The 16,590-nt window shown below is 41.2% G+C and overlaps 1 protein-coding gene across 4 annotated transcripts in view; it reads left to right on the plus strand.

Annotated features, from left to right (window-relative positions):
• The first annotated feature begins 17 nt into the window (after nt 1-17).
• Nucleotides 18-16,590, plus strand: part of LOC116604314 (sodium channel protein type 11 subunit alpha) — a 31,435-nt gene continuing 14,862 nt past the window's right edge. For 3 of the 4 annotated variants that reach the window (XR_007307050.1, XM_048723942.1, XM_048723944.1), the window contains exons 1-23: nt 18-823; nt 1,431-1,525; nt 1,700-1,750; nt 1,813-1,920; nt 2,025-2,156; nt 2,640-2,712; nt 2,781-2,858; nt 3,077-3,109; nt 3,341-3,462; nt 5,328-5,375; nt 5,461-5,527; nt 5,999-6,050; nt 6,146-6,215; nt 6,610-6,701; nt 6,828-6,886; nt 7,602-7,697; nt 7,895-7,948; nt 8,299-8,361; nt 8,488-8,534; nt 10,495-10,553; nt 10,619-10,650; nt 11,078-11,152; nt 16,312-16,523. Coding sequence is in view for 3 of the 4 variants with exons in the window: in XM_048723942.1 (XP_048579899.1) it covers nt 554-823; nt 1,431-1,525; nt 1,700-1,750; nt 1,813-1,920; nt 2,025-2,156; nt 2,640-2,712; nt 2,781-2,858; nt 3,077-3,109; nt 3,341-3,462; nt 5,328-5,375; nt 5,461-5,527; nt 5,999-6,050; nt 6,146-6,215; nt 6,610-6,701; nt 6,828-6,886; nt 7,602-7,697; nt 7,895-7,948; nt 8,299-8,361; nt 8,488-8,534; nt 10,495-10,553; nt 10,619-10,650; nt 11,078-11,152; nt 16,312-16,523 (1,988 nt within the window). In the remaining variant the exon portion in view is untranslated. The remainder of the gene's footprint in view (nt 824-1,430; nt 1,526-1,699; nt 1,751-1,812; nt 1,921-2,024; nt 2,157-2,639; nt 2,713-2,780; nt 2,859-3,076; nt 3,110-3,340; nt 3,463-5,327; nt 5,376-5,460; nt 5,528-5,998; nt 6,051-6,145; nt 6,216-6,609; nt 6,702-6,827; nt 6,887-7,601; nt 7,698-7,894; nt 7,949-8,298; nt 8,362-8,487; nt 8,535-10,494; nt 10,554-10,618; nt 10,651-11,077; nt 11,153-16,311; nt 16,524-16,590) is intronic. The other variant, XM_048723943.1, reaches the window with a different exon arrangement.

Raw genomic sequence — 16,590 nt, forward strand, 5'->3', positions numbered from 1 at the left:
GACAAAGCAGCTGCGTACTTACTGAGTTAATAATGAAAACCTGTCAATAAAGCCTGTCTTTGTTTACAATTTTGCATATATGAAGTAATAAGTAAAAAGCTCATTTACATTCGCAATACCAGTACAAACAAGCCAAAAAAGTCAAGACAAGAATCCAGACTATCTGTTCAACCAGTCGGATAATACAACAGGTCATTATATTGGTAGTGGAGTGCCTGGAAATTTCTAAAACTATTGGATGTATTATGAGTTTCTTATAAGAATGTTTCAAGAGTTCTAAGGACTCTGTTGAATTTAGCACGTCTACGTTAGCAGAATGAATTCTTTAGCCTACAAATCGCGGAGAATGTTTATAGATATAAGTACCTCATAAGGATTTATTCCAGCAAGCCCATAACTATGTCAAAGTTCAAGCCTTAGCGTATTCCTTGAGGCATAAATGGACCATTGACGAGAATACTTCTTATGTTACGCGATTTACCGTTACCGTTTGTGATTGTTTATCGTCCAGAATACTAATACATGAGAGGAGGTCTCAGCGGCGCGTCGAACTATGGATACAAACGGGAACGATTATCAGTTGGATAAAACAAAGACTCAGGGGCTAGTGAATGAGGCTGGGGACTTCTTCTCTGAGCATGACATGGGTCGTTCGCCGAAATCATCGCGATGTTCATCAGTAGCTTGGTCAGATATAGAGCAAGGCTGTAGTCCTAGGTTGTCGAGCAAGTTCCGGGGACTTGAGAGACGCTCATCTGTAGAGAACTTTGGTCAATTTGGCTTTCTTGTTCCTGCACTGGCCCTCCTTCCACATGCAGACGGGGTAAGAATTGAAATAATTGCAACAATTGCACAAATCAATAGGGATCATCAATGATGAACAATGCTTATGTGTGTCTGCTGTGCAGCTCGTCCTGACCCGTGTCTGAATTAACGGTCTAAGGACGGCTGCTGAGGAAACTATAATGTGACGGTAGCGAAAGGAGCAAAAAATGGCAAAATTAAAATTGTAAGGTTGTGTTAGCTCGCATTTTGTTTATATTTTGCCTAGAGGTTCCGTGCATAATATAAAACAAAATAAGCATTAGTGTTTTTTGGTAGATGATATAATTGAGCAAAGTTGAAAAAGTAGCAATTTCGCCCAAATTGGGCAATTTCAGACAAGTCAAGAGTCTTACAATTTGCAATATCACAAGAAAGGATTATCTACCAAAAATACTAAAGCTTATTTTGTTTTATATTACACAAATAAAAAATCAAGCAGATATAAGCTAACTAGACCTTTTTTGAACTTTGCCCATTTTTGCTCCAGTTGTGGTAGCCACGGCAGCCAGTTGTGTGAGTGTGTGGGGGAGGAGAACGATAATAAATATTTAAGTTGATCGAATTTTATAAACCGCCAGTTTATTCATGCAAATAATATGCTCTAGGCCGATGCCCTTACACAACAATTTGGTGAGCTCAAGGGAAACCACAGAGAATTGAAATTGGCTGCAGCACATATAGATGACGCCCTGATGGGAAGGTTAGTGGGTTATCTGGGCAGACAGATACGAAGATGGACATGACAAACATAAAAGACAGACAGACAGACAGACAGACAGACAGACGGACGGACGGACGGACGGACGGACGGACGGTTGCCATGCTGTGTGAAATTCTAACAATTCTAGCTTAATGCATGTATGTTTTATTTAAGGGGTAACTATGGTAAAGCAAGATCATTTTTCAAGCCACAGTATGCAAAAAGGTTAGTCTTTTTTTACATCTCTATTTTTAATTTAAGTAATAAAGACCCAGCATTTGTTTCAGATGTTTCGACATTCTTAACAATCCCTGGTTTAAGAGACTGATGCTTGCAAATGTGGCTCTTCATTGTATGCTGGTGTTTTTTGAGTCTCCTTCCGTTCTTCCATCTAGGTAACTATAACGTTATATCGTCCACCTTTATTACAATTCCGAATTTTCTTGTATTTTTAGTTCTTCCTAGTATAGGAATAACATTTTTTTTATTGCCGTCTCAGGGTGTCCCCTGCCGTCTACTTACTGGACTTCATCTGTATCATCTTGTATTTATTTGATTTAATGATCAACATAACATTTCTTACCTGGCCTGTCTTTTGGTCAAGAAGAGCCGAGGCTCGTGCTTGGAATGGGTGAGTCCGTCATCAGTCATCACAAATATCATCTGTCATCATTAACGAGTCATCATCACTACCGTCACCAGTATCATTATTTTCTTCACCATCAACATCATTATCATTGTAAACAATTATTGGATGAGGTTGATATCCGGAATAATCATTATTGAGACTTCCACTTGGCGAGATATTGACTGATTCAGCACTTTCGCGAAAACAAAATTTATTCCCAATTTGCATAAAGGTAAAAAGAAGCCATTCAAGTGCTCCCCGCCGCCACTCCTCACAATCGAGGAATCTTCGCGCCCTATGCCCAAGATGCATTGCGCGCGTAGAATCCCTGATCTGCTAGCCGATTAGTGATGCCAGTATTTACACTCAGATTCGCACTGGCATCATGTCAGTTATTCTGTTTTCGCTATAATGAATCAGTGTCATAATGACATAAGTCAATTATTGTGATCAGATCAGCTCATCTTGGCATTTTCTTTTCCCCAGGGTGGAATTTGTCTTTGTATGTTTGTTCATTTGTGATTATACTATAATGGTTATCTCCGGTTTGACGGGAAAGGTAAGTACCATCAATTGTGAATTGCTGTATCTTCTCCTTCTATCTACTAAAGAAGATGTTTTATTTAGCAATACCCTCAGATCTTCAGGTGCCTCCGGCCCGCTGTTGTGCTCTGCAAGGCAAAGAACATTAGACATATCTTTATGGTGAGTTAATCAAAGAATTGCGTGGCCTAGTATAAGAAACTATTATTGACAGCCACAAAATAAGAAATGTTTGGTGAGAGCATTAGTTTCTCAGGTCACTTTACTAAAGATGAGCTTTAAATTTGGGTGATACGAAACTTAACAATATGATATATATTCATTAGCAATGTAGTCTTGATTGAGCAATCAGTGATATTATATTTGTTTATATTTTGTAGGTTCTAATCACCATAGGATTTAAATTATCAAAGGTATTGGACTGTTTCTAAATAGATCTTATACATTTGATCTTATATAATTTAAAGCCATCCGCTCTAAATTATCAGTCAAACTTCCAATAGACAAACTGCTTTTACAATGTTGAAATATTTTTCGCGTTACGTTGAGACTGACAGCTAAACGTACATGAAACTGGTTTCCAACCTTTTTAGATCTCTTATATCCCTTAAGGGTTCATGCTGGTGATCTTCTTTTGCCCGCAGGTGTTCTCCATCATATTTGTGTTTGTCTGGGTTTTCTCTTGCACAAGCCTGTATTTATTCATGGATATTTATCAATGCCGCCAAGTGATTAACTCCTCCATTCAGTTTAACTCAGTCCAAGGGTAAGTACAAGGCAACTGGAGACAATGTGCTACCGGTGTCCGCGTGGAGTGTGTGGTTATCGTGCCGCGTGTGGTTATCGTGGCGCGTGTGCTTATCGTGGTTATCGTGGCGCGTGTGCTTATCGTGGTTATCGTGGCGCGTGTGCTTATCGTGGTTATCGTGGCGCGTGTGCTTATCGTGGTTATCGTGGCGCGTGTGCTTATCGTGGTTATCGTGGCGCGTGTGCTTATCGTGGTTATCGTGGCGCGTGTGCTTATCGTGGTTATCGTGGCGCGTGTGCTTATCGTGGTTATCGTGGCGCGTGTGCTTATCGTGGTTATCGTGGCGCGTGTGGTTATCGTGGCGCGTGTGCTTATCGTGGTTATCGTGGCGCGTGTGGTTATCGTGGCGCGTGTGGTTATCGTGGAGTGTTTTGTTGTCGTGGAGCGTGTGGTTATCGTGGAGCGTTTTGTTATCGTGGAGCGTGTGGTTATCGTGGAGCATTTTGTTATTGTGGAGCGTGTGGTTATCGTGGAGCGTTTTGTTATCGTGGCGCGTGTGGTTATCGTGGAGCGTTTTGTCATCGTGGAGCGTGTGGTTATCGTGGAGCGTTTTGTTATCGTGGCGCGTGTGGTTATCTTGGTATGTGTGGTTATCGTGGCGCGTGTGGTTATCGTGGCGCGTGTGGTAATCGTAGTGCGTGTGGTTATCGTGAAGCGTTTTGTTATCGTGGCGCGTGTGCTTATCGTGGTTATCGTGGCGCGTGTGGTTATCGTGGCGCGTGTGCTTATCGTGGAGTGTTTTGTTGTCGTGGAGCGTGTGGTTATCGTGGAGCGTTTTGTTATCGTGGAGCGTGTGGTTATCGTGGAGCATTTTGTTATCGTGGCGCGTGTGCTTATCGTGGTTATCGTGGCGCGTGTGGTTATCGTGGCGCGTGTGCTTATCGTGGAGTGTTTTGTCATCGTGGAGCGTGTGGTTATCGTGGAGCGTTTTGTTATCGTGGCGCGTGTGGTTATCTTGGTATGTGTGGTTATCGTGGCGCGTGTGGTTATCGTGGCGCGTGTGGTAATCGTAGTGCGTGTGGTTATCGTGAAGCGTTTTGTTATCGTGGCGCGTGTGCTTATCGTGGTTATCGTGGCGCGTGTGGTTATCGTGGCGCGTGTGGTTATCGTGGAGTGTTTTGTTGTCGTGGAGCGTGTGGTTATCGTGGAGCGTTTTGTTATCGTGGAGCGTGTGGTTATCGTGGAGCATTTTGTTATTGTGGAGCGTGTGGTTATCGTGGAGCGTTTTGTTATCGTGGCGCGTGTGGTTATCGTGGAGCGTTTTGTCATCGTGGAGCGTGTGGTTATCGTGGAGCGTTTTGTTATCGTGGCGCGTGTGGTTATCTTGGTATGTGTGGTTATCGTGGCGCGTGTGGTTATCGTGGCGCGTGTGGTAATCGTAGTGCGTGTGGTTATCGTGAAGCGTTTTGTTATCGTGGCGCGTGTGGTTATCGTTGAGCATTTTGTTATGGTGGCGCGTGTGGTTATCGTGGCGTGTGTGGTTATCATGGCGCGTGCGGTTATCGTGGCGCATGTGGTTATAGTGGTGCGTGTTGTTATCGAGGCGCGTGTGGTTATCGTGGCGCGTGTGGTTATCGTGGCGCGTGTGGTTATCGTGGTGCGTGTGGTTATCTTGGTGCGTGGTAGCTCCTTCCCTCCCCCAGAATCAAGGCTTTGCTGTGATCCTAGTATTTATCTTATGGCAAGTGAAGATGACATTTAACGTCCCTTTACTGTTGAATGGTTAGCGTTCGTTTTGAACGCGTAAAGGAATGGAGCGTGTATTTTGAAGTTTTTGTGCACTCATGATGTACTCATGATGGTTGCTTTTATTTCTCTTTCAGACAAAACATTCCTTGCACTGTAACCGATAATGAAAAGGTTTATAACGGGTAGGTATAACGGTTTTGTAATCAAAGCAATCGTTATAAGACCATTACATCATTTGTCTGACAGGAAGTGACGTTATACTTGCAGGACGTTTAACCACATAGGTCTGGGGATGTTAAGACTTTTCGTGTTACTCTCCACCGAGAACTTCCCGGTAAGTGTTCATCTTTATCGTCATCATCGTTTAATCATCTCGTCGTTTCATCATTGTTGTCGTCAACATGGAGAGTATAATCACCACCACCACCATCATAATCTGATCATAATAATCATCAGTCATTATAATTATTAAGTTATAAACATGATGTCTATCAAACTCGCAACCGTTAAATATCTACCACCACCAGTTAGGTGCTCTTTAAGTTCTTTTTTTATATATTCTGAATATAATTGATTCGTTTTTCTTGTAATGGCTAGCATTTCACAGTGATTGAAGCAAATGCTAAGATAAACACCTCATTTGCATAGGGTTTCATAGCCTACAAAACAAGTGTCAAGTCTGGTTTTGGGACTTTAAAAAAAATTTTAAATCAAATATTGATTTGATACTCATGTACTTGTTTATTTTTTTCACAGGAAGTAATACTACATGATTCTTACGTACTCTTCTGTATTTTTTTCACAGGAAGTAATGCTTCCAGCGATGCGGACGCATGGATCATTCTTCTTTTTCTTTGGTGTGTACCGTTCGGTTTTCGGATATGTTTTCCCTTTATCTCAGCATTTTATCCACTCATATCTCAGCATTTTATCCACTCACATCACTTGGCAGGGTTTTACGTGTTCGTCGGTGTGTTTTTCCTCACGGCTATCTTGCTGGCCATTGTCGTCGATAGTTACTGGTGAGTGAATTATTCTCAATCTTGCAGACAATAGCTCATGCCTACGGTATGTACCCATCAAGAGTACTCTCCGCCAGTATCTGTGCCAATTTGGGTCATCCAAGCAGGGGCGTAGCCAGGGGGTGGCCAAGGGAGCCCGGCTCCCCCTTCTACCAGCCCCCCCCCCCCCTCCTTCTAGCAGCCAAAAATACAGTAATTGTATGAGACATTTTCTAAAATACAGCAGAAAATGCCTAGAAAGGGCCTTTTGGCCCCCTTTGGGCCCTCTTCAGTTAAAAATCCTGGCTACGCCGCTGCCAAGGACCGTAATACGTCTCCCTCATTTCATAGTCGCCATACCTTGTTGGTTTTCAATATCTGTGCCAAATTTTTACTTTGTGTTTTCTTTTATCAGGTTGTATTCTAAGAAGCACGTGAAGAGTGAAAGAGCGCGTGAGCGAGCGGAACTCGCCAAGGCATGGAACCTGCTAGACCCCTTGGGCCAAGGTAGACACATATTCATACGCCGAATGGCGGTGACAATGTAGTTATGGCCAATCTTATATGACTTGAGTATGGCTGGGAAATGAAAGCGTTATTTGAATTTTTATTAATAGACTATTTTTTGTCCAGGTGCTCTGAGTATATTTGACGATAAATTTGCAGAACTATTTCGCCTCCTTAAGCCTAAGGTAGCTATATAGTTTTATAAGTGACGCTCGAGTGATTGTTGGAAAACATTTGCACGCCGAGCGTATGTAGTGCTAGTGAAGTGGCATTCTCGTACAAACACCACGTGACCCTCGTAATACGAGTGTGTGATAGGCGCGTGGTGCCCGTTTGATAGTCGTTTGGCACTCGTGTGATTTCCGCCTGTGTGGGTGGAGTTCGGGGATGCCCGTTTGATAGTCGTTTGGCACTCGTGTGATTTCCGCCTGTGTGGGTGGAGTTCGGGGATGCTCGTTTGATAGTCGTTTGGCACTCGTGTGATTTCCGCCTGTGTGGGTGGAGTTCGGGGATGCTCGTTTGATAGTCGTTTGACACTCGTGTGATTTCCGCCTGTGTAGGTGGAGTTTGGGGATGCTCGTTTAATTTGTGTGTACTATTCTAATGTTTTTGAACTTAAAGCTCGTGTGATACTCGTGATTCGCGCTTAGGGCACAAGTTGATCTCGTTTGCAACTCGTGTCGAAGTCGTGTTATGTGTAGTCGTGTTCGTGATTCGCACTAAGTTCGGAAGTGGTGCTCGTGTATTATTCGTATTGTTGTCGTGATGCGCACTTGAAGCGCTCGAATGCTACTAGTATCTTACTGGGGTAACGATCGGATGAGTTAGTTTTGTGTACTTTGTTATCTCAAAGTAAAAGCACTTGTTTTGCTAGGCATTCTTTTCTTTTTCTTGGCGCAGAACTCAGACGCGGAGAACTTGATGTTGATTGAGATGCTGGACAGCAACGAAGATGGCGAAGTAGACTCATTTGAATGGACCACCATGCTTAGCCAGGTATCACATTTATCAATAGTTCACACAGTTTACAGTGTGTAAGTCCTGTCACTGAAGATGGTACCACGGACAATCGGTTTATTATGACTTTAATAGAACCAAGAATTTGTCATTAAAAAAAAACATCAACGCTTTCTTTAAAAAGTGACGTTTTAAACATTGAATCATTGACTCTAAACATTGAAATATTTTTTTAGGTTCTTAGCTACGAATTTGAAGAAAACGACGACTTGTTGATTGCGGACGACTCGGTATGTCCCCCATGAGTATGTTTACTTTGCAATCAAGCTTTGTGCTCGGACTTGCTAGCGTGGCAACACCTCATTACAACGATATTGGAGCTTTTCTGGGGATCGTTACAGACTGTAATACATCTACATCTACAAACGGGTCGTCAGAAATTGACAAGGGTTGTGCACAGGGATAGCTTACATACATATGCAAAATTGCTAAAAGCCTTCAATTAGAAAACACCTCTTTTTGGTGGGTGTGGCGGAGGGGGGGGTGTTAGGGTGCACCCTGCGCCATTCCATGACTACGCGCTTGTCAGTTTCAGTATATAGTCTGTAGGATGGTGAACTTACGACGCCTTTCTTCCCAGATTCAGCCTGGGTGTTCGCGATGGCTTTTCAGGTTAAGGGAAGGAGCTGCTTATATAACAGAGGTAAACACGAGGACGCAAACATGTCTTACAATGTACTGAAATGATAACTATGTGAAAACACTGTATTGTACTTATAAGATTTGCAATTTATTATTGATTGTGCTTGTTGTGTGTCTTTTATTTAAGACCATCACCTTCTCTCGCTTCATTCTCGTGCTGATCATCATTCACTGGTAAGGATATCTCAACAATGCCCCATACTGTACATAAAACTCGGTTTACACGAACGCTTGGTAGACCACTATCCATACCCCGGCCACATTACGCCAGTTTAACAGAGGGCTTGGAAGGCTTGTCTAGACCATAACCTATACCCCGTCGAATGGCTGTAACAAACATCGATTTCCCTTTCCCGCTACTTCAGGCAACTCTTTACGACGAGCGCGTGAAACCGAGGTCAGGCGTCTAAATTGTAAACAAGATGGTAAAATTTGTTTGTATCATCGGTTTCACGCGCGAGGGAACAGCTAACATCATTTCCTCATAATGTTAGAAAAAACTGGGAAGGGCCCCATGGCCCCTAAGGGCATTACGGCACTGGTACACCGTTTGCACAAGCGCTGGGGAGGCCATTACGCTCTCCAGGTTCACTTTCGCTTATCATTCGCTTGTAAGACGATCTAGATTACCCCGTCTTTATTTTTGTTGGGGTCCGGTATCCATCAAATCGCGCGCTCTGATTGGCTCTCGTGAGGTCCGGTATCCTACGATCCGGACCCCGTGATACCGGACAGCTAAAGCTCGAAATAGTAAGTTGATTTGTAAAATGCCCAGGATGGATTTTTACTCCAGAGGTTATAGATCTTAACACTAAAACGGCATTTTATTTGTCATTTTATCTAGAATCATTGGCTTTACGGAAATCGGCTTCAAACTCCCTGTGTTTTGACAATTTCCCGCCATAATGATTTTGCAGCGCGCGCGACAATTTTAAGTTTGCTGAAAGTTTATTTGGGATAAAAAAGGCAGCAAATCGTCTCTTCATACGAAGAAAAAATGAAAAATCACTTTGCATAACCAGCTCAACGTATCCACATTCAAGAGAAGTTATTCAGTGAATATATCTTATCGTCTGTGGAGGATTTAAATCGAAAAAAGATATTTCTACGATCAATTCGAGTTTAGAACGACGTATCTAAATTGTAAACAAGATGGAAAAGTTTGTTTTTATCATCGGTTTCACGCGCGAGGGAACAGCTAACATCATTTCCTCATAATGTTAGAAAAAACTGGGAAGGGCCCCATGGCCCCTAAGGGCATTACGGCACTGGTACACCGTTTGCACAAGCGCTGGGGAGGCCATTACGCTCTCCAGGTTCACTTTCGCTTATCATTCGCTTGTAAGACGATCTAGATTACCCCGTCTTTATTTTTGTTGGGGTCCGGTATCCATCAAATCGCGCGCTCTGATTGGCTCTCGTGAGGTCCGGTATCCTACGATCCGGACCCCGTGATACCGGACAGCTCACCTCCAAAGCTCGAAATAGTAAGTTGATTTGTAAAATGCCCAGGATGGATTTTTACTCCAGAGGTTATAGATCTTAACACTAAAACGGCATTTTATTTGTCATTTTATCTAGAATCATTGGCTTTACGGAAATCGGCTTCAAACTCCCTGTGTTTTGACAATTTCCCGCCATAATGATTTTGCAGCGCGCGCGACAATTTTAAGTTTGCTGAAAGTTTATTTGGGATAAAAAAAGGCAGCAAATCGTCTCTTCATACGAAGAAAAAATGACAAATCACTTTGCATAACCAGATTAACGTATCCACATTCAAGAGAAGTTCTTTAGTGAATATATCTTATCGTCTGTGGAGGATTTAAATCGAAAAAAGATATTTCTACGATCAATTCGAGTTGAGAACGACGTATCAATTTGGACAAAATTGTTGGCCAAAACTCAGAGAATGTCCTCTTTGGAGGTTCTGTATTCCGGGAGGATTAAAAGCGTTGTGTGGAAATACAAAATGGAGTTTATTGAATGATCTTGAGCGAACAAAATCTTCACGAACATCGACGAAAGTCAGTCAGTCGGCTAGTATTTTCACGGTACGGACCTCCCAGCTGGTAAATAACATATATATATTAAACCGTTCGCACCATGTACCCTGACTGGTTGGTGTATCTTTTAGTTTGCTATTCGCCTTCAAGTGGAACGGACAAACAGAGGATCAAGTTGTCAGACTGCAAGGTGGGTTACTTCAAGTTCACATTCTCCATTTGGCGGCAAAATAACTCTTACACTTTGTGTTACAGTTGTGAAGACGATCATAGTGGCTATTTTCCTGGTAAGTGTAGCGACCTAACACTCACACTTTTCAATCACTTTCTGTACACTGGGAATGGTGTTACAAACTGACAATATGGTCTCGATGGTATTTGTGATATTCGTGGTATGTGTAGCGACCTTACAATACATAAGGAAAAAAACGCGCCGCTGGGGGTCGTGTTACTCATTTAGCAGGCGGCGACGGTTACATAGCGCGTCGTTTGAAAGGTCAAAAGCGCGTAGGGACAGAGCTCGCTGGAGGAGCGAAACCAAGGCGAGTACATCCAGTCAACGTAGAAATACGTGCTTTATTAAACACCAACAAGACATTACACTTCATTTCGGAGTAAGATTATCCTATAGCCCGTGGGTGGTTTTACAATTTGCACCTATATACACCGCACTCTAAAGCCGAAAAAGTTAAAAAAAGTTTTTTGTGTTTTTAGCTGGAAGGTCTGATGCGATCTTTGGTTCTCGGCAAGAAAGCATTTGCCCCTCTCGAGCTGATGGACGCCATTCTGGTGAGCGTTTACGCTACGTTCACATGATCATGTTTAAAAAGATGCCATTCTGGTGAGCGTTTACGTTACGTTCACATGATCATGTTTAAAAGGTGCCATTCTGGTGAGCGTTTACGCTACGTTCACATGATCATGTTTAAAAAGATGCCATTCTGGCGAGCGTTTACGCTACGTTCACATGATCATGTTTAAAAAGATGCCATTCTGGTGAGCGTTTACGCTTCGTTCACATGATCATGTTTAAAAAGATGCCATTCTGGTGAGCGTTTACGCTACGTTCACATGATCATGTTTAAAAAGATGCCATTCTGGTGAGCGTTTACGCTACGTTCACATGATCATGTTTAAAAAGATGCCATTCTGGTGAGCGTTTACGCTTCGTTCACATGATCATGTTTAAAAAGATGCCATTCTGGTGAGCGTTTACGCTTCGTTCACATGATCATGTTTAAAAAGATGCCATTCTGGTGAGCGTTTACGCTACGTTCACATGATCATGTTTAAAAAGATGCCATTCTGGTGAGCGTTTACGCTACGTTCACATGATCATGTTTAAAAAGATGCCATTCTGGTGAGCGTTTACGCTTCGTTCACATGATCATGTTTAAAAAGATGCCATTCTGGTGAGCGTTTACGCTTCGTTCACAATCAATCAATCAATCAATCAATCAATCAATCAATTTTATTTGGTACCCTTATACATGATTATATATCAGGTGTTTTTCCAAATAGTTAAGATAAAAAGGAGGTTGTCATTATCCGTGGTGTGCATTTATTCTTTTTGGCATTCAAATCTTTTTCTTGTGCAGTCAAAAATATATTTTGCAGTTTCCCTGTTAATGATCTCGTTTCTTTGATCCATGGTAATAATAAAAAGGAAAGCTCTTTCAGATGTCATTGCATTTAAGTTGATATTAGTTTTGTCTTTGATAACACTATAGTATGCCTTTCTAATCGCGTTGTATGTAGGGCATTTTACAAGAAAGTGTTCTTCGTTTTCTATTCCATTTTTGCAAATCGTGCACCTCCTCTCATTTGGGGGCACATATGGTTTGGCATGTCTACCTGTTTCGATGGCCAAATTATGATTGCTTAGTCTTAATTTTGTGACGGCAATTCTGTGTTGTACATTATTAATTTGGGTAAGATATTTTTCAAGTTCGTAGACCACCTTGAAGGTCCTGAAAGTTCGCAATTTATTCTTTTGGCGTGGGTCTCTTCTACTATCATTGTGAATCTCACTTAGCCACACCTGTCGCTCGATATCTTCAAAGCGCATCTTTATTAAATTTATAGACGTGTTTGGGGCATCAAGCCATATATAGCCCAAGCCTGCTCGATCTAAAATGTTTTTCAGTTTGTGCACCCAAGTTACCTTGCTGTTATTTTCTAAAGAATCTAGGAAAGCCAACACAGCAAGTTTACTGTGGTCAGAATTTATCATTTTTTGCCAATATTTTATTGCTCTACATTTGGCTTTTAAACGCATTGGAAATCTACCGACCTCGGATCTACATGCATTAGAACTGCAGTACCTGTTGACGCCTAGCAGCCAACGTATAAACCTTGTGTGTACAGATTCTATGGGGTCTTTTTCTAGTTTGTCATTGCAGTCTGTTCCCCACACCTCGCTACTATATAATAGAATTGGGGTTACAAGGGTATCAAAGAGCCTAAGTGTTAGAGTTATTTTGTCTCTAAAGTGGTTTCCCATTTCTTTTCGAAGCTTATACAAAGCTTTTAGTCCGACCTTCTTTATTTCTTGCTTTGCTAGGCTGAAGTTCCCAAAGGTGCTAAAATGCACCCCAAGGTATTTATATGACTTGACAATGTCAACTTTACTGTTTCTGTATTTAAAGAGATAGTTGTTCATTGTTTTCCCAGAGTTATTAAATATCATTATCTTAGTTTTTTCTAGATTAACAGTGAGTTTTGCTTCATCACAAAATTCGCTTAGTTTGTCTAAATATTTTTGTAGCCCCGTGGCAGTCTTCGAGACGATTACCAAATCGTCGGCATAAAGTAAACAACTAATAGGTCGTGAATTGAGTTCGACATCGTTGCAATTTCTTACTGTATTTAGTTCCTCGGACAAGCTGCTGAGATAAAAATTAAATAGTGTCGGGGAAATCATACATCCCTGTTTCACTCCGTTGTAACACCTAAAGGCTGGCGTTAACAGATTTCTAATTTTGACTGAGGACTTATCATTTGTGTAAATTGATTTCAAAACTTCAAGAAATCGCCCTGTTACGCCTGAACGCTCTAGCTTATCAAAAAGTTTGTGTCTTGGTACTCTGTCGAAAGCTTTACTGAAATCAACATAACACGTAAATAGGAAGTTTTGTTTCTTTTTTGGCTTTGCTTTAACGTATTTGTCAATCAAAGATTTTAGGATGAAAATACTATCCACTGTTCCATGCTCTTTTCTGAATCCTCCCTGCTCAGGTTTGATTATTTTTCTTTCGACAAGGTAATTGTACAATCTGTTGTTCATTATGGATGTGAAAACTTTTCCTAGTGACGAGAGTAAGGTAATACCTCTAAAATTTTCCGGTTTACTAGGATCTCCTTTTTTCAGGATCGGTACTATCAGACCATAACTCCAGCTAGATGGGTATTCCCCACTATTCAAAATTTTATTAAACAAAATTTGTAATGGCTTTTTCAGAGTTTCTTCGCCGCACTTTAATACTTCGTTTAAAATATTATCAGCGCCGGGTGCTTTACCCGTTTTTAGACTTTTTATGGCGTTAGTTATTTCGAGTTCCGTGAATTCGTGATCCAATGGCCCTTGCCTATTGTTTATTCGCGTTTTTTCTACTTCTTCCATTGTATTTTGTGATTCTATTGTCGCGTTTAATTGTTCGAAGTGCTGATGAAAAACAGCAGCTTCTTCGGGTCTAATTGGATGTGATTGTTTATGTGTATTGCTGTTGAAAATCCTATTTATTTGTTTCCAAGTGTTTTTAGAGTTTCTGAAATCGATACTGTTTACTATATTATTATAATGCGTATACTTTTTCCGCCTACAGAGTTTTTTAAAAGACTTCTTTTTTTCCTTCAAGACGGCTCCTAGCTCGCGTTGGTCAGGCTGCTTTGAAAGTAATTTGCCTAGTGAGCGTAAATTTTCTTTTTCATTTTTACATTCCTTGTCGAACCACATTTTGTTAACGCTGCTCTCTTTAATGTCATTGTTTTGGTAGCGCAGTCCTGCGTTTTCGCATGCGGATAAGAGCGTTTCTGTAAAAAGATCTACTGATGTGTCTACGCAATTATTATTTAAAGCCGCATTTAAATTTGTTTGCATTTCTTCGGACTCGAACAATAGCTTTAACTCGCTACTGATCTCGTTATTCCAGCGCAATCTTTTGAGCTCACTTAGTTGTACGTTTTCTGAATTATCCTTTTGTTTAAATGTAAATTTCAGGTTTAGACTGCATGAAAGCGAACAGTGATCAGTCAGGTGTGGCTCAAGCGGATTCACAATGAAATAATCAACAATGTCTAAACTTTCATTATTTACAATTATGTAATCAACAACGCTGCTTCCGTTGTATCGAAAGCAGGTTTTCTTACCTTCAAGGTCACCTACTACTCTGCCGTTCAAAATTCGCATATTGAGTGCAGTGCACGTTTCTATTAAATTTCTTCCTCGGCTGTCAATCACCTTAGAGTCTTGTGAATTTCTATTATTTGGAATATCAATTTGGTAATCTTTTGGTAGACCCATAAATTCGTCATTTTGTTCATCATCCAGAGCAAATTCTTGCAAAATACCCGTTCTTGCATTAAAGTCCCCTTGGATAATGACATCCCCCTTTAGAGAGAGCCTTAATATTTCAAATTCAAGTTCTTCTAGAATGTCTTCTTCATAATTATTACATCGCCCGTTTGCTGGGCTTAGATACACAGTTCCTAAATAAATGTCTTTTTGTAAGTTGAAAATATTTTTACACAATTTAACCCATAGGACATTTTCATTATCTGTTGGTATATATTTAACTCCACTGGAAATATTTTCTCTGATGTACACGGCTATACCCCCCGATTTTTTGTATCTTGTTGAATCTCTATGTTTTACAAAATGTTTATAGTTGTTTATTTTGAGATCGGAATTTTGATTTGCATGCGTTTCCACTATCCCAAAAATGTCGTGTCTTTTAATAGTGCTTAAAGTATCATTAAATTTTAACTTATTTCCCACAACCCTACTGTTGAAACCGTTTAAGTTCCAACAACCAAAACGAATCTTTTTCTGATTACATGTGAATTAAATTGTTTAAACAATTTACTTATGCGTTTCACATGATCATGTTTAAAGAAGCACCCCCCCCCCCCCCCCCCCCCCACACACACACACAACGGCCGAAGGTCCACTTTGGGTTCCCAATGGACGTGCTATTTGTAGACAAAACCATAAAGCATAAGCTAGATCACTCTGGTATGTAGCCAAATCCGACAATAAACGTCCCATAGAGATACTGAAACGCATAAAAAAAATCCCTTTTTGTTCTTTCGGGGATGGTCAGACTATCAGAGAACTCATTCCATCCCTCCCCCCCCCCCCCCCCCCCATCCCCACGGAATTAGGTCCACTTTTTCGGATTTCGCACCTCCCCCCCCCCCCCCCCCCCCAAAAAAAATTCCTGGGTACGGGCCTACGCTACGTTCGCATGATCATGTTCAAAGAAGTGCCATTCTGGTGAGCGTTTACGCTACATTCACATGATCATGTTCAAAGAAGTGCCATTCTGGTGAACGTTTACGCTATGTTCATATGATCTTGTCTCAAGAAGGGTGTTACATTATCAAAGAAAGCCAATTGTGCCGCCATTTTACACTCATGCACAAGACCAAGTGACACGACGCATTAATCCCCTAATTTAAGTAACTTTTGCTCATAATGGTTATATGGTTATATAGTGGAGTTTTTATGCACATAAACATTGTGATTTCAAATATTAAAAATCACAAAAAGTGGCAGTGTGACTTTCTTTAAATCTTAGCCACAACGACTGTACTCTAGAGATTTTCGTCATGAAATTATTATCGTAGCATCAGAAACACTATTGCAACTATATGCAAGCTAATGTAGAAATTGCTTGATTGTGAAGCTTACTTCTGTCTATCATCTCAAATTGTCCAACGGATTGCAGGTTGTTGTTGCTTTCTGTACCAATGTTGCTTGGTATTTCCCCGTATCGTCAATTATCCAGTCCCGTTTGCGAAACTATACTACCGTTGTATCGTGCCTTGCTGTGTTCTGCCGTCTACCATTCAACAACACGCACTTGAAGCAAGCCATCGAAGTGTTCATACGAGTCGCCCCCGTAATGGCGGATCTCATGTATATTCTGTTTATTATACTGTAAGTTGCCTATTAAACAACAACACGCTCTTAAATAAGCAAGCCATCGGAGTATTAATACGAGCCG

Source organism: Nematostella vectensis, chromosome 2, assembly GCF_932526225.1.
Source record: "Nematostella vectensis chromosome 2, jaNemVect1.1, whole genome shotgun sequence".
Lineage (NCBI taxonomy): Eukaryota > Metazoa > Cnidaria > Anthozoa > Actiniaria > Edwardsiidae > Nematostella > Nematostella vectensis.